At 36.0% G+C, this 27907-nt stretch overlaps 1 protein-coding gene across 2 annotated transcripts; it reads right to left on the bottom strand.

The window, feature by feature from the left end:
- Positions 1 to 196: 196 nt before the first annotated feature.
- On the bottom strand, positions 197 to 26630 carry LOC109034637 ((E3-independent) E2 ubiquitin-conjugating enzyme UBE2O). Of its 2 annotated transcripts, none has more exons than XM_019047884.2 (14): positions 26190 to 26630; positions 24777 to 24950; positions 22977 to 23132; positions 21699 to 21830; positions 20367 to 20491; positions 19549 to 19745; positions 16308 to 17802; positions 15048 to 15221; positions 14307 to 14527; positions 12542 to 12973; positions 11828 to 12130; positions 10582 to 10754; positions 8304 to 8565; positions 197 to 5443 (listed from the first exon to the last, which is right to left on the bottom strand). In XM_019047884.2, the coding sequence occupies exons 1-14, from the start codon at positions 26403 to 26405 to the stop codon at positions 4695 to 4697; spliced, it is 4809 nt and encodes a 1602-aa protein (XP_018903429.2). In that variant the 5' UTR covers positions 26406 to 26630; the 3' UTR covers positions 197 to 4694. The 2 variants fall into 2 exon arrangements, with proteins under 2 accessions (XP_018903429.2, XP_072159539.1); XM_072303438.1 differs by having other exon boundaries at positions 21699 to 21827.
- Between the last annotated feature and the right edge of the window lie 1277 nt (positions 26631 to 27907).

The raw sequence follows: 27907 nt of genomic DNA, 5'->3' as shown, positions 1-27907 counted from the left end.
GCAGAAAAATGAAACAGTGCTGGTGTGGTACAAGATTTTATAGTTTTACTATTGATATGTATGCCTTTTTTTAGTTCCTTTACTTAAAAAATCAAGATTATACATCATATGTTCTTGAAAAAATTACTGTTTTCAATTATTCAGCGCAGAGTTATCAAAACGATGGTGGAATGAAAAATGAACTAAGAGCACCAAATAAAAATTGAAACGATTTTATTTATTCACTTTATTCTATTCTATTCATTTCCTCGTACGGTAGGAATAAAATATAAAAATAAGTAAAAATTTAAAACTGATTTTAAAAATAAAACACAAAAATAACGAACGAAAAAATAATAAAGACGAAACAAAATATTTTTACATGTAAACCGAATACTACTCCAAAGATTCAAATTTCCCATCTTTTTTCTTGTTCATTAGCTTGGAAGTAAAGTAGATTGGTTACTCGCTATTGATGAAAGCATGTGTACACTTAGAATCTATGAAATAAGGGAGAAGCAAGGACGCACCTGCAATAACCAAGGAAAATATAACTCATCGAACTTTGTAGAAATTCTTATGCTATCAAATAATTCACATTACTTGAGGTTGGCACTGCAACAACATTATACATTACGAATAAATTAAGAGAAAGAATACAGAATGGAGATGTATCTAAAGCAAGCTTAATAACTGTTTTCCTAGAGAGGTGTTCATAAAAGACTAAGCTGCGCACATAAGTAGACTGAACAAAGGCAATTCAACTGAGGATCGCGTTGAGGAAAAATGGTATCAAAACCTAGCATTGACTGATGACTTGTGAGATAAAAACTTTCGTTAGCAAAACAACTAGCATTTGAGAAATACATAGTTTCTGTTATGACTTTTGATCAAATCCAAAAGTGACTAAGCTGAGTAAGATCAGTCTCAAAGAGTTTGACCGCAGACTTTGGAACAGATGGATATGATGGCTCAAGGCTGCAATTGACATTACATTTTGAACATGGGAAAATTTGTTCTAGCCATCATTCCTTTAAGTATACTCTGGTGTCAAGGTAGATACTTAACTGACAGAGAATATGCCCGGGCTACTACTGATGAGTTATTTTAGGAGATCAAGTCACATCAGCTGAGAACAAGTATTGACTTTCTCAAATACTTGTGATTTTGGACAAATACTAATCCATGTTAGGCTAGTTATCCTTAATTTTCAAAAGTAGACTGGTGCAAAAGTAGTTTCACATGAAATATGTTATGTATCACCCAGAAAGGCAGGATAATCTATGATTTGTGCACCTCTTCCTGCAGTTAACAAACTAATGTTCTAAAGGGTCAGAATTTTCCAAAAATGACCCACTGAAAACATAACACCTGACCATGATATATAATATCAATGCCTAAATGCGAATCTCAATTGCAACGTTTAAAAACCTCTGATTATGCATTATTTTTATAGAAGAAAAGTACCTAATCCAAGTGGTGCCTTGCAATTCAATGTACTTTTTTTATAATAAGTAGAGTAAATTCACAGAAAATTTTGATTGATACAGCTGAAGAGTTTTCCTTTTAAAAGGAATATAATGTAAAATATGAGCAGAGAACGTCACAATCTGAGAAACGCATTTTTTTACTTCAGCCATCATTTTTGTATAGTATGTGCATTGCTTAAGAAGCCAAGTGTCATAGGAGCACATGGGATCCTGCATACTTCATATCTTTTATCTCTGCAAACTTTCGAGTACGTAAGATTTAAGTCTCTGACAGATGAAATCATGATGAAGCTACAGAGGGATCTGAAAGAATTGCGCGGTAACAGATAATGTTGAGCTTCTGACGAATTGAAAAAACCGTGTTTCCTACTAGATCACTAGTCTTCCTATGTTGCTTTTCTTTTGTCTTGTGCCCAGCTGACATCATTCTTTATTCGTTCTGCACTTGATTTCAAATGGACTCCATTCTCTGACGCAGAACTACTATTCCTGTCTCATCTATAAAAGCACGTATCTGCCTGGAAAAACTATGGCACCTACATTGTTTTCAAAGCGAGCCAGCAATAGTAGTTCTTTAGTGCAAAATTTAGTCCAAATATTCAAGCAAAATAAAAAAAACTGCTGGAAAAGAGTGTGCAAGCAATTAGAAAAAGTGACGAGAATTGAAATATGCCATCAATGATTAGTAACATGAGTATTCAACTTATTTCTAGAGTAAGAGGAGCGGCAAAAGAAATGCATACCGTCTCGAATTTTGAAAGAGTGTACTTAATACTTGTAAAACGACTTAACAATACATAATGAACAAAAAAAAGTTCAACAACAGGATGTGAAAGGAGATGAACTGTTTTCATATGAGGTAGGAGATTTTTTTTTTTTTTTTTTTTTTTTTTTAAATTTTTTTTTTAACTTTCTTACATAGCACTAGGCCAAAAGGAACCTGATCCAGCTTAAAAAAATTGTATCATATAGTTGCTTCGAACTTTTGCTGGCAAATGTTATTCACGACTTACTGGTGAATCAAGGAAAAACAGAAACAAGATATGTTAAGCAAAATATCTGAGATGTTTAAATGAAATGAAAAGCAAAAAAAGAATTGAGATCTCCAGCTTACGCAGGAAGAACGTCTCGAACAGTTCTTTAGGGATAGTAATAAAACCAAACCTTTACTGGGCGGGAGGGTTCAATTAAGACTTCAACCAAGAGTTGAGATCGGAATTTTTTTTTGTCCATATTGACCTCCTATCCCCTATTTCAAAGTTTAAAATCTACAGATTAGCATTGTTTTGATTTTTTATTCTTTGCCCTCCTCTCCCCCCCCCCCCTTCATTCAATACTGATGAAATTTGAGTAAAATATACTAATTTTTATTACCTCCTCTGTTTTTATTCCATGCGAAATTTCCATAAAACAAAACTTTTAGAACCCTGTGTTGTTAGGACTAATATCAGTTACATAGTGAGAATCTTAAGAGAGAAAAAAAATGTACGGAAATAAAAAAACTAAAAAAAAAGAAGTTGTTGACAGTTTCACGATTGAAAAAAAAAAAAAAAATAGAGAACAGCTCAAACAAAAAGTTCATACTTATTTTCTATGGACTATCACAAGAGTTTAAACTTTGAAAACACGAACAAATTACATAAGATGAATTGAGACAACTGTTGAAGCAATCTGATGCTTTTAAACAGAGAGAAAAAAGAAGCAACAACAATAGTTAAACAGTAAATTAAAAAACGTAGGAAAATCAAATTAAATTAAGAGAAAACTAGCATAGAGGCATACTTGAACAGCATTTTAAAAAAAAAACGGCAGCAAGAGCAAACAAAAGCTGATACTTTGACACAAATTAATGGACGCAGTTTCTAGTGAGGCAACTCATAACAAGTATACGCTAAATTCTGATTACTGAAGGCATTCCACCGGTGTAACGTGGATGAATTCATGAATGCTGCTATTACAGGGAAAAACTAATATTCAATGAGATCTTTAAACTCACAGAGCTAGTTTATGTACTTATTTGACTGTGGGCCATATTCAGGGTCATTCTGAAAGCAGTTCCTTCTTCTAGGAGGCCCCTCCAATTTTTCAACTTGGCAAAAGTTTTTGCTTTCTATTTTTTGCAGTGGCAAATCGTTATATTCCTTTGCAAGGATCTTTTTCGAAAATTTTACCGTTAAATTTTACTCGAAATTCCTTTATATAATGCTTAGTTAAGGATCTACCTAAACCTCTTTTAGTGACGATGTGAACCTTATTAGGCCACCTAAGGAAAGGAGCTGATTAAGATATGACTTTGAATACGAGCCTTTAACTTCTTCACCGGCAATAAACCAACTTGAGTTTGCTAATTTCAATTGAAATACTTATGACCTTACAAATTTAATTTTCTCTGCTTGCTTCCAGCACATCTCTTGCAATGGTACAATTAAGTTAAACATAAATTTTCCTCAGTATTATTATAGTATTTAAAATATGGAAATATGTCTTTGTTGGGTTTATTTACTTCAGTCACATATTGTCACATTGACTTCTCAAATTTGATCAAATTGATGTACTTCTTTAACTAAGAAAGCCTTCTTGTATGATAGATAAAGAGTCAATATGACAAAATCGTCACACATTTTTGATGCACAAAGGGCTGAAAAAACAGGATTTTATGGTGACAGAAAACAAGATTTAAAGGAGAAACAGGGAGGAAACCCCAAAAAATTTGAAATACCCAATCTTTACGTTCAGTTCAAGTATAAAAAAATTACTGTGAAGGCCTAAGAAGGAGAAAACCCTTAGGTTCAAGAAGAGAGCCAAAAAGTTACAATGATTAAGTGTTAAAACCAAAACATTTATAAGTGTGCAACTTGCAGCCTGAGTGATTTTTCAGAACATAGAGATATTTTTAGAGTTACATTCAATTCAGTCTTTCGATCCCAGGAAAGGTGAATTTTAAGCACATAAAAGGGAAGAGAAGAACATTTCATTATGATATAAATAATCAACAAAATTTTTTTGCCAGGCACATAAAAAATCTATGGTACACATCAACACATTCATCCTTTGATACGCTCATTTATACACTGTACACAAAGTAAAAATCGAATTAATAGTGATATACAGAAAGAAAATAGAGCGTATGCTAATCTCAATCCTATTCAAAGGGCTTTTAAAATATGTAAATAAAATGGAACAAAAAAAAATTACACATGAAAATACTGGGAAAAATGAATAGGCCTAACTTTTTGAAGAGGACGATTTCAAACTGCAGATATTGTTTTGGCCAGATTTGAAATTTTCATCAATTTTTGAGAGAGATTTGACTTTTTCTACACAGCTTTTACTACGATCTACCTTCCGCACTTGTATATTACTTACCCTATTCACTAAGTTCTCATCAGACTCAATTTTCTGGACTGAGTCTTCAGAATTTCGACTCTTTTCTAGATTTTCACCGATTTTTGACTCTAAGATTCTATTTGACTGAGGCTCGCCTACACTACTACTACCACTTTTGTCACTGCCTAGTTGACTGTTACTTGTGAACACCGGTTCTTGACTAAAAACAATACCCACTGATTTTAATGTGTCCTTGAAACTATTTAATGCTTTTCTAAGAGACAGGCAAAAGCCTTTAGAAGCTGGCAAAAGGGGGTATTCTGGTAGTTTGATTGCTCCTAACTTCTTGAGCCGATTTTGTTTCTCCTGTAGATCGATCAGACCGCTGATGTATGCTGAGTGGTTTTCTGAAATGAAGAGCCAGTTCTCGAGGCGTGTGATCAATTTTTCCGCCCTGGCAGTGAAATGCTTCATTATTTCTTGCTGAAACGTTGAAGGCGGATGGATGAGCAGTTTCGTCATGGCTTGCACAAGTTTCAAAACAACCATTTCGTTGTAAAGCTGAGAGTTTGAATGGCCTTGCTGTGTTCCTTTTTGATTTTCATAACCTGCTTCGTTGAAGTACGGTTCACTCACCAGAATCAGACCTGAACCAAAGAGATAAACTTAAATGACTTTGATGAAACTTGCAAAGGCTACCAGCTAACTGCAAGTAAGAAAAAAATTCCCCCACTTTCCCTTCACCGATACAAATAGGTGCTCCTTTGAGCAACCTCACCAGCGGCTCGATTATTGAAACTATGTCGGCTTGACGGGATAAGACATAGCCCTATATTAACCATACAATATATACTATTTTGATGTCTTATCGGGCAACTTTAAACTTTCAATAATCAGCCTACATGAGGCAGCAGTTAAACATTTCCAGTAGTCAGCTAAAAGCTACAAATTTCAGCTCATTGCTTTATAATCTTCATACTTAAAGTTGGGGAAAAATCTAAATTCCTCGATTTGTAAAACTTTTTAAAAATTCCTTAATTTTTTCCAAGGCTTGAAATAATACCGATTATTTCCCCTGCCAAATTATTGGAATTCCCTGACTTTTAACATTGATAATTTGCAAACGTAGAACTGAAGATGAAAAATTTTTGGCATTAATTTTTTTTATAAGATTAGTACATTAGCCTGAACAGAAAGGCTCAATACAAAAGACATTAGAAAAAGTTACAAAAAAGAGTAATCTTACAAATTCAAAAACTCTTGCAAGGTGTAAAGAGGGCTTTGTAAAAAGTGTTCTTTTAATACCTTAATGAACAAATTTGGCGACTCAGCTTTGATAAAGATTTCTTTCAACTCTTTGGGTAACTTGTTGAAAAATCTGACGGCCCTAAACTCAAAGCTATCCCAGTCCCAGCCCGTGTTAAAATTTCTCATAGTTCTCACCAGAATGTTTCTTGTTTCCATTTGATGGTCATTTTAACTTCTCTCCTTACTGATATATGTCATTTTTATCGCTTCCTTGATTGAGATAAAAATGTAACGAGCAGAGACTGTCATAACTCGGAGTTCAGGGAACAGCCTTCTACAAGACTCAAGTCTACCTTTTTTTGCTATTTTTCGCAAAACTTTCTTTTGGGTTAATACGATATCACTCGAATCCGAGGCATGTCCTCACAGGTGAATGCTATAGTTAATAATGGCGTTAATGTCGGCATAGTAATAATTCATTCCGGAGTCTCCGTCAACTCTACTGGCTAGTTTCCTAATGGCAAATATTTTGGACGCAGCTTTACGCTGTACTTAACTGGCATGAGAGTTCCAGCTTAGATTTTGATCAATATGGAAACCTAAATATTTGACTGATTGGCTCACTAGAATTTCGTGGCCTTGGTAAACAATTTTTTCTAAGTCCTGCACATTCCACGGCAAATAACAGAAACATGTGAACCTTTTTTCATCAGGTAATAATTGTTCAATGGGTTGGTTGCGCTGATCACAGAATCGTGTTTTGATGCTTGATTCTTGTCAATCAGCTAAAAATAATAAGATCTGTCCAAATAGCAACAATCTACACTCCATGTTAACTGAGATATCGAGTTTTGAAAAATTCAGTTGTTGATGTTATCTACCCCGTTAGAAACACCCTTTGGTTTCTTCCACTTTGCTTCCATCTGAAGTTCACGTTGAGTAAACAGTGAAAATGTGTGTCTTACTGACAAATGAAAGCAAGGTGGAAAAAACTAAGGGTGTCACTACTGTGGTGAATGTCATTAAACAAATTATTCAAAGCGCGATATCTCGGTTAATATTGAACGTAGAGAGTTGCTAATGGGACAGATCTTTTTATTTTTAGCCGATTCACAAAAATCAAACACCAAAACAGGATTCAGTAACCAGCGCAACTGACCCATTAAATAGAATCACAATTCCATATTGAAAATTATTCTTCTAAATAGATTCACTATTTAGAGTGGGAATAGGAGCATTGAATGCTGGACTAGACTTGTGAATTTCTTGTTCCTTTACTATGCAGGCTACACTGATGTTTTTCTAGATTTCAAGTTTCAAGATTCTTCAAAAATCCAATCTTTTGCATAAAATTCCCTGACTTTTCCCAGATTTCTTTTATTTGATGAAATTGCCGCTTGGTTTTCCAGACTTATAAAAAACTAAGAATTTTGGCGCAAACCGCAGATCAATATCTCAATTTTTGACCGAGTTATGATAGGTCAAAGGTCAAATTTGACCTATTTTCAAAAAATCATAACTCCGGTTCAAATTATCGTAAAGAAAAAAATAAAACGGGAAAATTTACCAAATTGTGTTCGCTTTTACGTAAAAATTGCAGAAATCACTTCGATTTAATTTTAAGGGGGGGCTCGGACCCCCAAATACGTCAATTCAAAGGTCATTCAATTTTCCTGCGAAATAAGCCAATTTCCTCTGGATTTGCCTCCACATTATCTCAGTAAGGTCAAAATCAGTTCAACATTACGTTGGCAAGTCCCCAAATTTCGGGAAAAGTTAAAAAAACGAAATTTAAACGGTCAAATTTAATCACCTTAAATTTCGTTTTTTTAACTTTTCCCGAAATTTGGGGACTTGCCAACGTAATGTTGAACTGATTTTGACCTTACTGAGATAATGTGGAGGCAAATCCAGAGGATAGACACTCTGCTAGATTCTTTTGGCATTAAGGTGCTGCACTTGAGTTGACAATATGCGCCACCAAAGTCAACAGTCACAATACATTCAAAGGAAATCAAAGGGGTCCAGCACTTAGGCTGCGATCCCGTGCTGATCGTCTTTTCCAAATCATCAACTTGACAGTCGAGTGGTTCACATTTGACACTTGTTGAATACCTTAAATTCTATATCTTAAATGAATTTTCCTGGTCATTTCTGTTTCCTACAGCTGTGGGCATCCTTGGAGAGCTGCGACTTGAATATTACCCAAAAAATGTAGAAAGCTTCAAAGTAAGAGAACTTGAACTTAACGAGACTTACCTTGAATTGAGACAAGTACTTGAAGTAGATTTGAGGAGGAGGTCCACATTTCAGTGCCTCGTCCGCTCCAAGTTCCAAGCAGACTGACGCAAACTTTACCATCTTCGTATAGGTTCGGATTCAGTCGGTCAGAGCAATAACTGGTATAGTGGCACAGAGGTGGTTGATCTGGGTAATCGGAAGGTAGCTGGATGTCAAAGAAGAAAAGTCCATCTTCATAGGGAGTGTTTTCAGGACCCTCTATCATGGCTGAATATAAATCCTACAAAAAAGAACAAAATTTGAGTTCTAATATACCATTCTACTAGTTAAAATTATTTTGAATGAGCTCGGGGATTAGCAACACCATAATGGAGAATTTGCGTGCAAATTTTTTATTGCTTCATCTGAAAGTTCTGAAAGAGCTGATTTCACAATATTTTTTATAATTTTTTTCTGATATGGGAAATAGTATAAAAATAGATTTAAAAGTGAAAAAATGCACCACTTAGTGACGTTATATGGCGACATTTCCCATTTAAACACATGTATTTTAGCAGATTAGATCATTTTGTCCTATCTTCTCCAATAATTGTTCAAATCATGAACCAAGGGTATCCTCATGTTCAGTTCACTCACTAGTTTCCACTTAAACAAGAAATTCAACAAATTTCAGACACCTGCAAATTCTCTATCGATATGTATTTTTATAGGGTTTAGCCAAGGTGTTGAGCAATAATAAATATGTTTTGTAATAAATAACAAATGACCGCTGTTAGATATTCAAACTGAGATTGATTCCCAGATTGATCCAGGCACCGAGAGGGTAGAACAAAGTTATTTAGCCTTGGTTTCCCGATTTCTTGTGTTTTATTTCGTAAAATTATTCAGGCTACTTTTTGGGTATTATTTGTACCCATAAATTACTTAATAATCTATTGAAAACCCATCACTTCTGTACCGAATTTTATTGAATAAACTGAAACAGTTCGACTTCTTAACATTTTCTGCTACATACAAATATTTGAAACATAATGCAAAAACTACACGGGTAATGATACATACTGTGCTTGGCTGATTCTGTGAATATTTAACTAATTTGAACCCTTTCGCCCTTCAATTTGAGATGCTCACGATGATCAAGGGATATTTATTAATTCATATTTGAAATCTACACTAATTACATTTATACATTACATTTTATAATTTGTTCCAGTTTGTTCACATTTGTTTTTGTTTCCATTCTGCCATCCTTGTTTGGTTTTATTGTTGTAGTTTTGTTAATGGACTTTATCTGTGTATTTTGTAAATAAATAAATAAATATTACTGAGGCAATCACACCTCGTTTGACTTACTAAGTCAATGCTACCTCCTTTAACCTCACTATCAATCAGATGAACATAGAATTAACCCTGACGAAATTTGCACAATCTGTAATACTCAACAGCCTGAAGATGCGCACCACTTATTCTTTGTTTACCCCATTTACCATAACACTCAAAAATATTATTTACACAGCTACCTTAACAAAGACATAAACCTAATTCTTAGCAAAGGCTCAAACGAGCAACAGCTTACAGATATTTATAATTATTTTGCGACAATTCTGAGTATAAGATCGTTCATAATAAATGAATAATTGCACCAAGAAACAAAGTTTGCCTATCATGAACGCTGTTATTTCATGTACATAACTGTAAACCCAGCAAATCTTAGAGATAAGTGTAGCATAATGAAGAAATCTCATGTTTGTAAATGATCTCCCAACCTAACCCCCTTTGTTAAATCCTCCTCAGGATAAAAAATAAAGTATTCTAACTATCAATCTATCTATCTATCAACTTACTGTGTCAATATTTAAAAGAAAAAAAACAAATATACCCTCATGCATTCCAGATTTTGTCGAAATCTTGGATTGAGGCACCCTAGTTGCCTAAGGGTCTTTTTGACCTTGCATTTAAAATCTACGGCTAAAATGAGCAAATGATACATCACATGACTCTACCTGTCTATTTTAAAATTCTGAATTTCTAGAGAGCCATATCATTTTAATGTATTTTCCGCAGAAAATAAACTATGGCATTTTTAATTTTAGGCATTTTAAGTGGTCTTCTGAAGTTAGACCGCAATAATCTTTTTATGCGTCATTTAGGACAACCTGATGATGGCCTTCACACAGGATTTGGTTACACGATTTTTTCTGGATAACTCCCCATTTCGCTGTATTTCTACCTGGTTACTCAGGTTTCGTTCTATTATTAAACGAGGATCAATAATTTGAATTCAGCCATCACTCACCATTCGACCTTCAAATCCTTTGACAGTTATTCCACATGGTAAAGACGTGAGAAGTAGCTTGATTTCATTATTCACAGTTTTCATAAAGTTTCTTGGATTGGTTACATGTGGCAGTACATATTTTGAGGACTCATACTTATGGCATTCTGGCACAGCACTCAGCATAGAAAAACCTGAAAAAAAGATATTTTCAAGATAATAGTGACACTTAGGTGATTTCTGAGAAAGTTGAGGACAAAAACTGACTGCAAACTGAAAAAAATACATATTATAAGCACAACGTCAGGTTTTACTGTAGGGCAACCCTTGCATGTCCAATGAAGAATATAAGGGCAGCCTTAGAACATTAAATGCAAAAAGACTTATACTGGCCCTCATTTAATCTCTTGAGCTGGCCTCCATACATTGTGTGCAACTAGTAACAATTTTTCCTGCCCAGCTGAGACCACTATCCTCCATCTAAGTAATTGTGAAATTTTCATTACTTCTACAGCTGGAGGGTGGTCCTAGCACCACCAAGATCATTGAGGCTCCTGTCGTTGTCATCTACAGATACAGTATTGAAGGGTAGGCAACACATTTATGATTCCTAACAATGATTATTAAGGTGATTTTATGTGATCTGCCGATGAGATCCGCCACCATGCTGCGCTGCCTCATGGTTTATGTCTTTGAGAAGCAATATTATCGTAATGTACAAGATAATATAAGAAACTGATCCATAATACGTGGCAGCATTAATACTGAGTAGAATGCCATCAAATTTTTGGAGATTAATTGTAAATGTATACCTGAAACTACAATAACTGACAACGCTCATTGATTCAACATGTAAGCAGTCATTATAGCACCGTATCTTTCTTACACATTGAGTCAATGGGCGATGTCCGTTATCATTGTTTCTGGTATTGCCTGATGATCTCTGGGAGGATAGGGGGCAATGGCGATTGGGCGTCGCAGAGCGCGAGGCGGCACTATACAAGCGGCTTTATGTATGTATAAATTCACGATGAATCTTAACAAATTTGATGTCATTCTATTCAGTATTAATGCTACTGCACATTACGGATCAGTTTCGTGCAATAACTTGCACGTAATGATAATTATTGCTTCTCAAAGACAAATCGCATAGCAGCGCAACGTAGAGGCGAATCTTGTAGATCACATAGAATCACCTTAGAATCACTTAATGAAAGTAAACATACTGGTTCAAAAAGCATTCTGTGTCGCCTGACAAATTTCTTACCTTCTCCTTCCTTTTGAAGTAAGACTTTTGACACGGAAGCCGGTAGTTCAAACTCAGCATCTACCCCAGAATCAGCTGATGTATCATTTTCATACACAACAATGGTTTGACTCTTTTGTGTTTCCGCAAGAAGGTCTAGCAAAGATTTACTTCTGTAAATGATTGATCCATCGGCAAAACGAACATCTGCTGTTTCTGGATCAGGCGATTCAGGCGAGTCAGGAATTGGACCCTCGATAGGTGTCAGCTTCTCAGAGGCAAAGGAGTTTATCTGGGTATATTTATGAATATCATCAATCATTTCTGAAAAGCAAAGACATTGAATGATTTAGAGAAAATAAAAAAAAGATATTATAAAAAAGAAAGAGGAAGCGAGTAGGTAGATTTAAAATCTATTGAGACGAAAAAGTTCTGACCTCACATTAAAACTGTTGTATTTTTCAGTTTCCGTTTTCCTGGTCAACTAAAGTTCCTATCATATTCGCTTCATTTCTGACATTTCTTCTGATGCGTGCCAGTATGGAAAGGAAAATTTCACCTGAACTTCTGAGATACAAAAAAGTTTAATGAAAACTGAACAGTTGCGTTTCTCAAAATCTAGAGTTCTGTCCTCACAGTCATAATGTAAAGAATTAAGCTCCTTTGACCTCAAACTTTCTTTAGAAGTCTACAATTTTGGCTTAGAATGAAACTAAGGGGGCTTAAATAACTTACCATCAGCATTCTTGACTCCTGTCAACTCCTCTTGCAAAGATTTACAAGAGGGATGGTTGAGCAGCTTATAGACCTCTGCTTCTGCTTTAAGAAGCTGCTCAAGGATTAACTGACACAACTCTACGCACGGATGACAGGTGGTCTTCCAGCCACCAGTTGCGGCTATCACTTTTTTGGGCTGATCAACTGGTTGTTCGGCTGAGCTGTTCTGGCAAGAATCCATTTGCGTGTCTTCAATTGAACTACTAAGTGCTGAATCTGATTTGGCAGCATTTACGACGGAATTATTAAAGAATTCCATTTCTAGACTAGCTAGGTTGGCAGATAAAAATTCCCCGGTGACAGTGGACAGCGACCGTGAACTTTTCTTGGCAGCAGGGGAGCTCCATTCATCACTTTTGTCTAATTCCGGGCTTACAACAGTTTCAGTCTCTGACGGAGGAAAAAAAGTCAAAGTAAAACAACAGAAAATAAAATATATTTACATATTTACATTATGTATAACTGCGTGGAAAAAGGAACCTTGAACCTGGGTCCTCAAAACTGAGATTACCTACTATTGTTTAGAAGAGTGTTTGATAAGATGGAAAAAAATGCTCATAAATATCAAACCAAACTTGAATTATGGCATTTTGATGTTCGCAGTTCATAAAACTCTGTTGTGAGAAAAAGCTACCTACTTACAGTTTTAGTCTGCGCATTTTGTGTAAGGTTTGGGACGACATAAGACTTTCAGATGCGCATTTTCGAAGATGCTACTAAGATAAGAATATCCAGCCTTCAGCTCCTGGTTCCAAACTTTCCATGCTTAACCCATTGACTTAAACTGACAGCTCCCAGCTGTGCGCACTACGCTGGGCCAGATCTGAAAAGACGGCTCAGAGCCGCCCATCGATTGTTTGCCTTATTTCGGCAATTCTCCAGTAGATTGCGTTCTCATCAATGTTTATATAATTAGTGTGACCACCCTGTGACTTATTGTGTACGGTAATTTCTTGTTTTGTAACAGTATTATCATACCTAAAGTTGTGCGTTTGAACATGACATAACCTGATTTTGCGATTTCTGCAACTTTAACAGCCATAAATCACAATAAAAAAATCATTTTGTTCAAAGTTTTCGCCATTTTTCTCAGACGTTGTATTGTGAATGCTTATTTGGTCCATTCTTACCCTCCAAGAAGGAATTTTTGGATTATTGTAAAGTGTTCAAAGTTACTGATTTTCGCCGAATTGAATCGGAATTCTTGGCCCTGCGGAGTCAAATTAAATTATAAATCAATGGGTTAAGGATTTCAAAAGTTAACTTTTACAGACAGGCTTTCTGGTGGTAGAGAAATGTTTGAAAATTCCTAACCTATTCGAGAGCAGTGGCAGGTTTTTAATAAGTGACAGAGTGATTGAAGTCTTGCAAGAATTCAAGAATTGCCGAAAAGGCAAAGAATGACTCGACAGAAAAGTTTCCTGTGTTGGTGTGTCCTCACAGGTCTACTTGACGAAAATAGCTAGTCCGCATGAGACTACAACTGGTGATTGCCTGATTTATTTATTCATATTAGCTCCGAATACCAAGCGTGCCACCTTGAAAACCTTTGGATAAATGTGCAGTGCTATAATATTTCTGATATAAGGCCAGACAGTTTTTTTACATTTCTGTTGGCGCACACATTTGGTGCGTTTAGTAGAAAGGCAGAAATAATACTAGGAGCACAGTGAGAGTAACCAGATTAATTATTTAAATTAAGTTGAATAAAAAGAGAACAAACCTTCATTGCAGGAATTTAAGCTCGATGATTTTAATAAGTTCAGCCGTTTTACAGAGTGTAATGAAGACTGTTTAATCTCACTACCACTATTTTGATCATTGGCAACTTTGGCATCGGATTTCTTCTGTTCACCAGTTCGTTCCAGTTCTTTAACTTCAAATATTAAAGTGTAGAAGCGTTTGTCACGGAAGAAAGATGTTCCTAGATATTTATCTAAACTCCTGCAACAGAATTATAAACCTAAGTAAGATTTGAGCAGCAATAGAATTATGACACTATGATTGAGCAACTCTGATTCAGAAGAAGATGTGCAATTACTTTTTCATGAGGACAGTTTGGACACGATCTTCTTACACTGTTCTATATACTTTTTCGATTATTCAGAGTGACAAATTTAATGGAAGAACTGCTGAAAGGCATTCTGCTGTTTCATTAGATTGCATGTTTTCCTTGGTGTCTATTGAAAGTTGCACACAAGCGAGGTTTGATGGCTCAATTTGAATCTATAAGTACCGTTATTGGAAGAACGTCAATGGACACCTTTATTTGAGTGCTATAACCTTAACATTTGAGACTACACTATCCAGACAAATGACGACGTCCTGTGGATCCAACTTTTTTAGAACAGCCTCAAAAATATTCATAATTAGACGCAGCACAGCAGTGGCCATGCAAAGAACTGAAATGCCTGAATTCACCGTACAAAACTGGCATAGAAAGGACATGAAATAGATGACAAACCTGCAATCTCTGTACACGCCATAGAACTTTTTAATGTTTTCACTAGTGAGCAGCTCGGGAGAGTCCCGGATCATTTTTTCTAGGCGTTTCAGCGTTCCACGGGCCATTTCAATATTGTTTGCTAATTTGATCTTCACAAGGAAGTTGTTATCCACCACAGGTGATGAAGGGGTGCTGAAAAAGAAGAAAAAATATTATTGAATAAACAAAATATAACATATCTAACTTTCAAGTCGAAAGTAAAAGCTAATTACAGTATATAATAGTTACTAGGGGACTATGCCCCAAGAGGGCACTTCACGTTTTTTTAGGCCCGCATCGAAAAAAAAACGACCAAAAAAATGAAAAGATTTTCATACCCAACTCTCATTTGTCCAATCTTCCTCTGGCTGGGATCGGTTGAACCAATAAGAATCGAATAAAAAAATCGGCGTTTATTTCAATCTTCACGCCAAGACTGAACCGAAACATAGTGGAGCGTTTTGTCGCTTTTAAATACTCTGTAGCAAAGGAGCATACCTTCAATTCACTATCTTTGCTAACAGACCAAGATTCAACATTTCCCTATAATTAATTTTCCGCTAAATTTGAAATTCCCGCAATTTTTCATTGGCGGAAATTTCAAATTTTGCCCCCCTTCCTGAGCTCTTCGGTCTACTCTTATATAAAAGAACCTGGGTCCTATTTTCAAATTCTGATTACAGAGGGATAATAATCTAGGGACTATCACCTGTCAATAACCGCAAAAATCATGGAAATCGGCTCAGTAAAATGCTCTAGCGAACTGTGACAAAAAATTGAAATTGAAACTGTTCAAGTGGGAGAATTCCCAACTTTTCCTCTTGATATAAAAAAATCCTAGGTCATATTTTCAAAATCTGAGTATAGCAGGCTCATTTAGAGACAACTGCCTGTCGATAGCCGCAAAAATCAGGAGAAACAGCCCTGTAGAACGCTGGAACGAAGCGTTACAAGATATGCAAATTTAAGAGGTCTCCAAGCTTACAGTATAGATACGGTAACATGTAAAAAATATCTGCCATCTCTGGGTTTACTGTGATTAGACAGTTAATGCTGTTCATTTGAAAAGCTTGTGCTCAAGTGGCTGCTAAGGTATGAGCAAAATTTCTACCTCTAACATAAGAACCTGAAGTTCATTCATAATTCAACATTTTTTTGACTAGATTATTAGATACATTCGCCTTTGCTCCAAAACTCAATTAATTTTGCAACATACCATTAAAGGATAAAGATACTCACTAAACAACTTCTTCACTGTCTGTTTCCCAAACGCCTTCACTGCCAGAGTGATCCCAAATCTCACTATCATCGCTATCGGTATCATTCAGTTTATAGAGGTCCTGAGGCCAGGACATAGTTTTGAATCCTTCTGCCCACCAAACATAAACCTGTCCTTCCGGATAGATGTCGAGTATCTGCCCAGCCGTTGCATTTTGATGCTCATTATCGACATTACCTAATCTGACAACAACGTCTCCAGGACGAAACTGAAAGTCTGGATGGTCCTTAAGATCATAGACTGACATTTCGTTCTCTTGAACAAGAGATGGAACTGGATCGCTGGGGCTCACGTAAGTCAGAAACCATTTTAATTTTGCAGTCCGCCCTATATGATCCACTGATTGAATTACACCGTACAGTCTATTGTATTTTTCAGGCCCGACACGCTCTAAGAGTTCCGTGTCCTCTGTGCGATTTTCGATGACAAAATCACCAGGGAAGAACTCTTGATCGTCTAAATGATGGATCGGATACAGCTCTGTGGAGGGGATGCCAAGTTCTATGGATCCATCTTGCCAAACAACATCGGCGGCGGAGAATGTTCGAACCGTTTCAACAACAAGCATATCACCAGGTTGCACATTTAAATTTGGCTTCTTCTTGCGGGCTCCCTTCAGTTTTTTCTTTTTGAGAACTTTGGCCATTAGTTTAACGACTGATTTACCCTGCCTTTGATTGCTGCTTTTATTCGATGTTGTTGAACTACATGTGCTAGACAAACTGGATGGTCCATCTCCACACACACTTTCTGCATCCTCTTCTTCTTCATCTGAGTAGTCTTCATCACATTCGCTATCATATGATTCCGACAATTCGTAGGGTTCTTTACAGGTATCGTTCACATCATCATCTGTTTTTTTACTGGCTTCTAAAGGCGGAAACTCTTCAAAGCTGTTGATATTAGGACCTGTTTCTTCGGGATTCTTCCCCTTGACATTAAACTCTTGCCAGTCTGAATTGTTCAGGGCATTTAAAGTTGTATTCATGGTGGACTTAAAAACTTCACTACACTTCACCGCTGCATTTTCTGTTATTTTTGGCAAGTCTCTAACCTTTAAACTGTCTAAGAAATTGGAGTTATTTTCATTTGAAGCTGTAGATTCAAGTCTAGCCTTATTTTCAATGGCGGATAAGTTCCCACTGACAATGGACTCGTCATCCATTGTTTGAGGTGGATTTTTCGAGCCGAGTTCATCAACAGAATTAGTCTTGTTGAAATGACCACAGACTTTCTTTTGCGATAGATGAATTAGAGAATATACTTCATCGATGGTGGGTTTGGCAATTCCTAGTAAATTTTGCATCCAGCTGCTCTTATCAGATCTTTTCACATTTGAATCAAGTAGACTATTATCATCTGAGTTTTCATTAGAGCTAGCTACTCCACTAATATCCATTTCACCACTACCCGTCTTTTCTGCTGGAGTTGGCTGCTCATCAGCTTGACTATTGCCTGAAATGAAATAGGAGGAAAAAATTTAAAAAACTTGACCCTCAAGGAAACAGCATATTGAGGGCCGAGGTACAATACTGCATGACTGGAATTTTGGCGAAAATGAGTGAGCAACTCTGCCGCATTCTCCAGTATAAAATACGCAAGCTGGTTTATTTCGTTTTTTCCAATTTCGCATGGGAGCGCTGCAATAATGCTGTTATGTATAAAAAAAAATTGCAAACTTGACCTTTCAAATTACAAAAGTGGCAAAGTTTTTTCTCTGTCCTGTAAAATCGTCAGTACACAGATAAGCAGTATTGTTCCTTAGCAATTGATACTATTTTGTTAGATATAAGTCGTATTTTGTTCGCCGCAACAATTGTTTCCTGTTACCGATTTTGTGTTATTAGTGTCACTTTTTCACAACCAATGAGAGCAAAGCAGCTAGAAGTGAGGTTAGAAATCTTGTTAACAAATGTACACAACAGTCGTAACAATCCCCCGAGGACGTTCCGATTGTTTCGAAACAATGTCGCAAAACGTTGCCAAATTGTGCAAAATAATTAAACGAATAAAAATAGGCCACGCCCCTTAACATAAATAACATTCGAACAAAATAGGACTGTTACGAGATGTTCCGAGTTGTTTCGTCGAACAAAATACGACTTAACTGCAAAAACTTGTTCTTTTGTCAATATTCTTTCATAATTTGTCCCCCCCCCCTCAAAAAGTTACTTTTTTTAGAAGATTCAAGGGGAGAGATTTAATCAGATAACAGATATAATAACATTTGAGTACTTGTGCGATTTTCATCGTTTTTCTGACTTATCAAGCTTTCTGATATTTTCTGGTCTTTCAAGGTTTCCCCTGAAGTATATTTATCACTTAAAGACTAATATGCCATCTAATTTAAGCAGAGATAAGATACTTTAATACTAAAAGAAGCAAATAGTCAGATGTTGGAAATCAAAGCTACAGGGTCCAAAATCCAAAATTAGTGCTATGAGGTCTTCGATAAAATTCTGGGCTCAGCTGTTGCATGTTGTTAACATGTTGAACGACACAAAATGTGGAAGGAGCAGTGCTCAATGAAGAAACCTGCCAAAACAATTGTAGTTTGCGATTTGACTCAAGTGACCGTTGTTTTTCTTGTGTGCGGAAGTCAAATTTCCAGTGACCAATGTAAACTAAAAGCTTTAATACCTTGGTTAGGAGTTGATTTCAGTAATTTTTGCTACGCAGATCATGTTCAACATGAACTTTTAAATGAGAGTCATGTATCAGTATGCTTAAATTTGTAACTTGTCTCCTAGTCCGTTCAGCTTGGACAAGTGCATTGATAATACCTCGTTGAGTTCTCACTGTTAGACAGGAACTGGCTTCGCTCTTATTAAAGCAAGTCAGCTAGCCGCAGTAAATCAGATAGAAGTCAAATTTTGTAGAATCTTTTTCTTACCGATTTATCTAAAATTGCTGATACTTTTTACACTACGGCTATTTCAAGCAACCGCTCATCGTTGAAACGGCTGTAGTGTAAAAAGTATCAACAATTTTAGATAAAAGGGTAAGAAAAAGTTTCTACTAAATTTGATAAAATATGGCCGATAAAGTCAACAAAAGAAGTGATATCAGAAAGAAGTGTCACTGATGGATTTTTCTCCTTGATTACAGCATAACCTCAGCATTACCCTTGATACCTGATAACATGTAGCCTGGAACTCTAAATATAAAATTTAAAGAATCTAAATGCAGATGGGTACTTACAATACGATCGTTTTCTGGCCAGTCTATTCAACTCATCGGAAGAATTTGGCAAGTTTCTACCGATCACAGACAGTTTTTCTTTCAAACCTTTCTTCCACTCAGAGACTGTAAGTAGCTGATCGGAGTCTTTCAGGCGGTACATATTGCGATCTCCTACTTGCAAAGTGCAAGCTTTAAAATAATTTAAGAGTCGCAGCCTGTAATTAGTCAAACAAACAAAAATTAAAATTTGCGATGGGACCCTTAGCTGATTATCAATGTTTTCAAACATGGTTATCCAAATTTCAGGCTCATCCACTTAATGTACAACCATTAAATGAGTTTTCTCAAAGGTAAACTGTACTATTTCTACCCTTCTTGCATCCCTGCGAAGACACTTGTCTTCTAATTAAGTGAGCAATTTTCCTTTACAACGTTGATGTTCAAATTGAAAGTAATACAGGATTTCCACAGCATTTGGAAGATGAAATTCCCTGACATTTCCCTGATTTCCCGGACACATTTGAGTGAAATTCCCTGACCGTTGAAGATATGCCGGATGGTTAAAAAGAAATAATTTGAAATAGTTTTAAGGCAAAATTTGTTGTTCAAAACGTCAAACCCATTCTCAAAGGCAGATAAAGGTGAATTAACAATTTTTCCCTGATACATTAATAATTTTCCCTCACTTTTTCATCTTTTTCCGACATTTCCAGGTTTTCCCTGACTTTGGAAAATTCCTAGACATTTCCCGGTTTCCGCGGTATTCCCTGACTGTGGCAACCCTGACTAAATATGTAGATATTATTCAATTGAAATATAAGGCTGAATACACTTACTTCTTGAAATCTTCGCCCATAATCATGGTGTGAAGGGGTTTACCACTGGTGTCACCGTCTTTGCAACATATTTGACACTTCCAGTCGACAAGTGCTGAGACAGTATCAACAGCTTCAACATAAACCTGAACACACAAACAAGGTTCACAGAACATTGAAAAATCCGAATGAATATTTGCTTTAAGTACAGCGTGAACTGTTAACATCGATGATCTTGCACAAAAAATGGATTCTGCAATCGTCAGTTCTATGAAATCCAATAAATCGTGGTCTTACTGTATTAAGGAACAACGGGAGGAAGAATCAGCAGAAATATTACAATGACCAGGTTCATTCCAAAATGGAAATTTGAGATTTTGCAGGGATTCTCCACAATCCAGAGAATTCCTTGAAGAGTCATTTACTTTTTCTTCTGAAATAATCCTTTCTTTACTTTCTATACTCAGGCCTTGAATGAAATTTTCAACTGGTGCCTCCAATGACATCATTAGTTTTATCCATTAATTAAACAATTCAATCTAAAGTTTGTTATTAAACTGATATTCACCTGATTTTCCCTCAATCTCAGAGGCTCATTTCTTAAATTGATGTCTCCCTCTAAACGTAGGCTTATATGTAGATCGCATTTACCAAAAAAGAACCAGCGCAATTACAATGTTGTAAAAATGTTGCCTTTTCATAATTATTTTATAAATCTCCCAGAATAGTACAAAGTTTTTGCTTCCCACCGAAAAATTGTTAATTTTAAGGGAATATAGTTGTGTAACTTTTAATACTGCGCATATATTAAGTATTTTTAAAAGAAAATAAGAAGTCACACAATTTTGAAAACACTGTAATCTCGCTGGTTCCTGTTTGCTAAATGCAATCCGCATGTTTGTTTAATGCGCATCATGTGATATCATAGGTGAGGCGGTAATGTAAGGAGAAAGCTTACTGTTTTCTAACCTCACAATGAAATTTGTACCCTCAAATAAGCCAGAAAATCTGATCATCAAGTCATATGCCATTCATTAAAAGATTATCATTATAGACTCATTTCATGCACGGCTCTCTATGAAATAGGGACACTGGGTGCTTACATGATTTAAAGTTCCACAAGTATATTTCAGACCCTTTACAACAAATTGCGTGAGTTACTTCATTAAAACAAGGTAGTTTGTGTTTTCTACTTCATTAATATTTAATTATTTTAACTGGTTGTTGGTTACCTTTTAAATGTTTGGATTTTTTATAATTTGATTAAATTTAGTATCTTCCTGATAAATCTGGATAATCCATATTTTCACTACATTTTGTAGTGAAATCCTTCCTAATTAGTGCTGAGCATACCTTAATTTTTTTAGCTGATTTATTTGCTAGAAGTGCTTTAGTTCTTTTTGTACAATGAATCCACTCCGCTGTATCCAAGTATTTGATAGGTCCTCGCAAACACTGTCCAGGATAGTAATTCTCAGCGAACTTCTAATTGAAAACAAAGGAAATTGATTAGGTGCTTGCATAACAGCTTTTATGTATCATAGCATTGGATAATAAAAAAAAAATATTTCATGATAATTCTAAAAAATGATAACATGCTGAACAGAAAAAGCTCAAAAATTTCATGGAGAGAGTGTTATGTGAAACAATAAATTTATTTGGTGACCTATTAAAGCCGCCTGTCTCATTGACTCGTCTTGATGAATCTTTTCTAATTTGCAGCAGGTAAATAAAGCACCGCTTTATCAGGTTCACGGTGATCAGGTTGATTTCTAAGGTGCTAAAAGTTCCAAAAAAAATCTGTTTCTTACTATCTAGCATTTTCACCTCACTCCCAATTCAGCCTTGCGATTAAACGTCTGATTTTGAGGCAGGATACCTAATTTCTCAGAAAAAATGTGCAGATCGCAACTCTTTTGCGAATGAACAGAAACAAGAATTCCCCGATTGATTCTTTTTTGCACTCCTGGTTGTTTCAACTTACAGACATTAAAATTATTTTCCTTTCATCAGTTAATCCCTTTTTAAAAAACGAAGATTCCAGAGATTGCTTGATGAGCAACCACCAATGACTAATTTCTTTTGTTGCTTCCAACGCTTGGATTATTGAATATTATCAAACAACTTTGATACATGAATAGCATTGTTAAGATGAGGATTCATTGATTAAAGTCATTCGATATGGATTCGACATTCCACGACTGGCTGTTGTCAGCAATCATGGGAACAGAACCTTGTAATAGCCGATCAGTCAATCAGAGGGCTTACATTCAATATTCAGCCTGAATTTTCCTCTTTCTTCCACATATGATGTGTGCTAAAAATAATTCAAATTGCGTTTGAGAGGGTCTGAAATTTCAATTTTTCCCAAAGGAGGCCTCCTACACCTCTCTCTACTGGGAAAGTTCACGACCAACCCTCAACCCCTTCCAGGAGGATGAAGATTTAAAAAGACTTGCAACACAGACTACACCTGGGAGCCCAAAAGTCACCCATTAGGATTGGCACAATAGCGAGGGTCTCTGTTATCCTCCATTACCTTGGATGATTTTCATTAACCAGCAGTGTGATTTCTGGTGTACGTTGTCCTTTAAGAAATTCTTATCATATCTTGGCAAAAAAAATACTTACATCATTCTGTTCATTACAGGAGAGAAAACAGTACGATTCGGGGTCGCTTAAATAACATTTGGAGCCATCCCGAAGAAATAATGTGAGGCGAATGTGGACTAGCTGAACGCCACCGACCCATGAATCCATGACAATTGACGTCCCACTCGATAATTTCTATAATTTAAAATTGACAAAATTAACACAAACACGTAGAGAAAGTGTACAGAGATAATGATGGTTGAAAATAATCATTTTAAAAAGAAACTAGCTTCCAATGATGAGAAGAAAAAATAAGACAAAAATAAACCCCGGATAGAGCCAGTAAAAGAACGCCAAATAAAGAAGTCATCTGTCCAACAGTTCATTCAGGGTAAAATGTAAAATGACACTTGTTTATGGCAAGATATGCTATAAATGTGGGAAACATAAGTTACTATCATTTGGACTGCTTTCTTGCCTTTCTGTACAACTGAAGATTTGAAAAATAAACTTTTTCTCTTAAAGATGCTGACAAGTCCTTTTCAAAGACATAATCAGATCCATTTGTCTAAAAGTAAAGCATTTATTACTGTAACTATAATAAGGGTGGATTTCAGCTAATGGGATAAAATATGGGAAAGACGTTTAACTGGTTGCTCAAAACTTTCAATTATAATATTTTCTTTCGATGTTTGGATTTTGGCGTAAAAGCAGGTCACACCAACCACGAAAAAATTCCTCAAGAGATTTGAATAACTCAAAACCTTTTTTTCACCGTGCTAGACAGTGAAAATGTCAGTTAGGTGACGTGTAACTCGGAGGTAGTCAATGTATCAAATTGTTATATAAATAAACCAGGACCTTTTGCGAGCTTTGTCTGATTTTTTTTTAAGTCTTGAATGTATATTGTTTGATATAATATGCATTGAAACACCAGAAAACTATATTATTCAATTTACTCAATATTTCTCAATATTACGTCAGTTTGGTGACGCTAAGCGTTTTAGTTTGTGGCCACTCAAGAGATAGCGCTTGTGTGCGGATTAAAGCGTGACTGAGTACAGAAATGGAGAACGAACAGACGTGTACTTGATAAGTCCAAATATTTCGTCCAATTTCAGCATGATTTCAGTTTTTTCTGAGGTTTTTGGAGTGTCTCACTTATTCAATATCAGTTTGGTGACACTGTTTCCCATCAAAACTTTTGGTGGAATATGTGGGCAAATATTATTTAAGTATTTTTTTCTTACATCTACAGGTGGCCTCTCAACCTGACCTCTATGATTCGTTTCATTTTGTTACTGTAAGTTGGCAGGAAAAATTGGATTGCATTTTGCAAAAAGGAACCACTAGCATTGCAATGATGCTAAGATTGTGCAACTTTATCTTTTGCAATAAAATTGCGGAAATCGTGAAAAACTATGAAATTTAGATGGTAATTTTTGTCTTAAATTTACAGTTTTTAGCGAGTACAATAGAAACTATTAATGGATAATCGGGTTTTTCCTCCAAGACAAAAGAAGTTGCACAATCTTAGCAACGTTGCAATGCTAGTGGTTCCTTTTTGCAAAATGCAATCCAATTAATAACAGCAAAATGTTGTGTGACATGTCCGAACCAAACTGACATGTCAGGCTTGGTAAAGAAAAATAATCATAAAGATATTGCGATGCACAAAATTAAATGCTATAGTATGGAGCTCTAAGATAACAGAAAAGTAGTCTCTAGCTTGATACAGCCAAATCACTTTTCAACTTTTTTTCAGAACCATTTTCTTCCATTAGCTGAAAGCCACCCATAAACGAAAGTGTAAAGGGCATTAAGAGCAAATGAACTTACTTCAAATGGAATGAGAGATTTACTGTCAACATTTTCAATAATTTTGTTTGTTCCTTTAATCTGAACGCAGGCACTGACATGAATATTGCGGCAGTAACCTTTCATTGAGTGCTCTCCTCTACTCAATCGGCGAACAACATCTCCTGGCATTAGAGACCTGTTGGCAAGCCCTACCTGTAATAAAAACACAAAACACTTCAGTTATTAGGCGTAATATTCAAACTCATCTATTGATTTCATATTAGAACAGATTCGCTACATGGAAGCGGTTTCAGAATTATAAGACAGAAATAATTCAGTTATTCACCTACTCCTACAGTACAAATTCTCCTTAAATTGTGGAATGTAAGGGTAAGTACACAATCGGCTAGGGTGGAAGCCAAATGCATTGCCTAACCTCAAGAGTTGATCACAGCTAGAGTGTACAGGATATGATAACATTTCCATTATCATCAATGAGAACAGATGGTATCTCAAAGAGAATCATGAGTTATGGGAATATTAACTATTAAAGGATAAGAGTAAGGATCAGGTGGCAATTAGTAAGAAGTTCGAGAGAAAGAGACGGAGCAATGGCTGAAGTAATAAGCATGGCCTACTTTGATAAGTGCAAAAATTAATTGAAATTCACGACTGTTAATTCTTGTTTTAATCGGCACAGGGTGCTGCTGCCCTCAAATTAGAGCTTGGGCATTGTATGTTGAGACAAACGTCAATCTCCGATAAGCTCTGAATTTGCACCACTCAACAGGTTAATACATTTAGTCAGGTGGCACCACTGGTGAATGGTGACATAAACAATACTTTGACGTTTGTCTCAACATGCGATGCGCAAGCTCTAGTGAGCACTGTTTCATTCAGATTTGATGGTTAACGTCCGTCACAACGAAGAGTAGACAAGCTACATAAGCATATCATTGAAATGATCCATAGAATTTTCTTTGACTACATTACATTACGTATTTAACACAGCTAGTGTCAAAAGGGACAAACTAGCATTTCCTTAATTGGACAGGAGAGACGAATAAACTCTCGAATGGTAGTATTAGGGATGATCATTATCGGAGGCTGAGTGATGTAACGATGGATCGAAAGGTAGAAGTGTTACTTACAAAACTGGGTTAAAGAACGCAGATTGATGGTACTACAGAATTTATGCTATCATCTGATTTCATCTACAGAGGATGGTAAAGTAGTAGGAGGAGTGTCAAAGTGACTCAACCAAAAAGATACATTAGGGCAAGTTCCTAACCCTACAACTTGTCAGTTAGAAAAATGATAAGTAGGATGATAAAGGAGGGATCTCTGATGGGGACATAGACATCTGAAGATAAAAAAGGAGTAAGGAGCAAGAGGAAGGTACATGAAGCATGCGACAGTGAAGGACGAGTAAATCGATCAGCTTTTAATTACTTTTTTCTCAGAGATAACTTCTTTCTTTCCATGAGGGTGCCACGCAACTCTGATATGACCTTCTTCAACTTTCGGCTCTTCATCGTCGCTGGAGGAGGAAGAATCATCACTGCTGTACAGTTTGAAGTTTTCCACGACCATTCCAAACATAATTTTTCCATTTTTATTGACTCTGAACACTTCATCTTCGTAGAAAAATTGATGGTCTGCAGCCATATTACACACGTAGTAAGCGATTGATTTCGGAATAAAAAAAACTACAGAACTCCACTGTACAAAAATTAGATTTACATGGTAATCAAGTACATCAAACAACACAGTTAATCGTTAAACAATGCGTATAAGGGCGTAAAATTGGTGATAAAAGAAATTTTGAAGAAATTATAGCCTATCTTCCTATTTCAGAACCTAAATCTCGAAAACAAAATATCGATTCCCGATCGTTCGACAGCCTATCGAATCGCAAATCAACTTTATACCATCGATACACAATGTTGCCAATCTAACCGTAGAAAGCCTTTACGGCTACGAAAATATCTTTGATAATCATTTAGAAGGTGAGATTATTCAAAATTGAAAATCCTGGTCGTAATTAATGATGGTTTCTCACGACTATTTCCCGAAAAGAACTGGTAAATACTACACTTTAAAAAAACTTTTTTAAAAAAGTTTTTGTCATTAAACATGGCAGCAGGGGTGATAGTTTCTTGGAAAACAGTACCGCGAAATTTGAATTGACGGACGCCCAACACTGGCGCGCAAAATCGTAACTAATTTGTAAGTCAGGATCGCCCACCCTGTGACGGGATGGAAAGGCAACATTACATGCGCTAGTTTCTAGGCAATATTGGTCTCTAAAAATTAAAATGATCTTGATAAAACTTTATTTTGAGATGAAAAGAATATTTGCAATGAGATATTGGCACTAAACAATGTTCTCTGCGAATTCCGAACAATACTTAACGACTGCGATATTTCCAGGCAATTTTCCCTAAAAAAAGTCACGCAAAAATTTGCAGTACAACGGACAAAACACACAAGCTAAGAAAAATGCACCATTTTTGTTTTGTGCTAATTTTGACCTCCAATACTGATGCAATATCCCCTGGCAACATTGCTTCCTATCCCCATGATTAAAATTCTCTCGAAGTTGCGATAGGTATAGTATCCCCTTCCCATTCGGGTTTCGCGGATGTTAAGATAAAGTAATATTGATACATGTCGTCATCTTCCGGCCAAAATATCAAAAGCGCCATGCGACGTTTAAAAATTTCCGCCGCCATTTTATTTTTTGGTAGGAAAAATTGCTGGTTGAATCTGTTTGAAAATTTTACCGAATTTGATTGGCGACACAAAAAAATCACTGAAATTTTCGGACAGCTTCGTTGAACAATTTCTCTGTAAAAAACCTGAAATGGGGGCGGAAATGTTTAATGGTGCTTGTGATGCCATGACTGGAAGGTGACGATAAATCGCTATGCAGGAAAAAAAGCAAAAAAAACCCTTTTTTTATTTTGGGTTGGTGTTTTTAAATAATCTTTTAAATGATCTTGATTATTTTTTGCTGCCCAAACGCCCAGCCTTAGAATATCTGACTTCGAACATAATTTATATTTCCCAGGAGTGTGCAAATCCTTCAAAATTATTCCCATTTAAGATTTTTCAAAAATGGGAGAGTCCCCCCCCTTTGGGGTGCGCTTTCATTCGTTTTTTCGGGA

The sequence above is a fragment of the Bemisia tabaci genome, chromosome 8 (assembly GCF_918797505.1).
Source record: "Bemisia tabaci chromosome 8, PGI_BMITA_v3".
Taxonomy (NCBI): Eukaryota; Metazoa; Arthropoda; class Insecta; order Hemiptera; family Aleyrodidae; genus Bemisia; species Bemisia tabaci.
This window is presented reverse-complemented; position numbering and strand designations above follow the sequence as displayed.

Excerpts from the sequence above, each read along its gene's own strand:
- LOC109034637 (XM_019047884.2), bottom strand. The coding sequence starts at position 26,405 with ATGGCTGCAGACCATCAATTTTTCTACGAAGATGAAGTGTTCAGAGTC. Across the intron at positions 23,133-24,776 it reads AATCTCTCATTCCATTTGAA|AAATTATCGAGTGGGACGTC; the intron begins GTAAGTTCATTT and ends TTTAAATTATAG. Across the intron at positions 5,444-8,303 it reads AGTACTTGTCTCAATTCAAG|GTCTGATTCTGGTGAGTGAA; the intron begins GTAAGTCTCGTT and ends TCTTTGGTTCAG.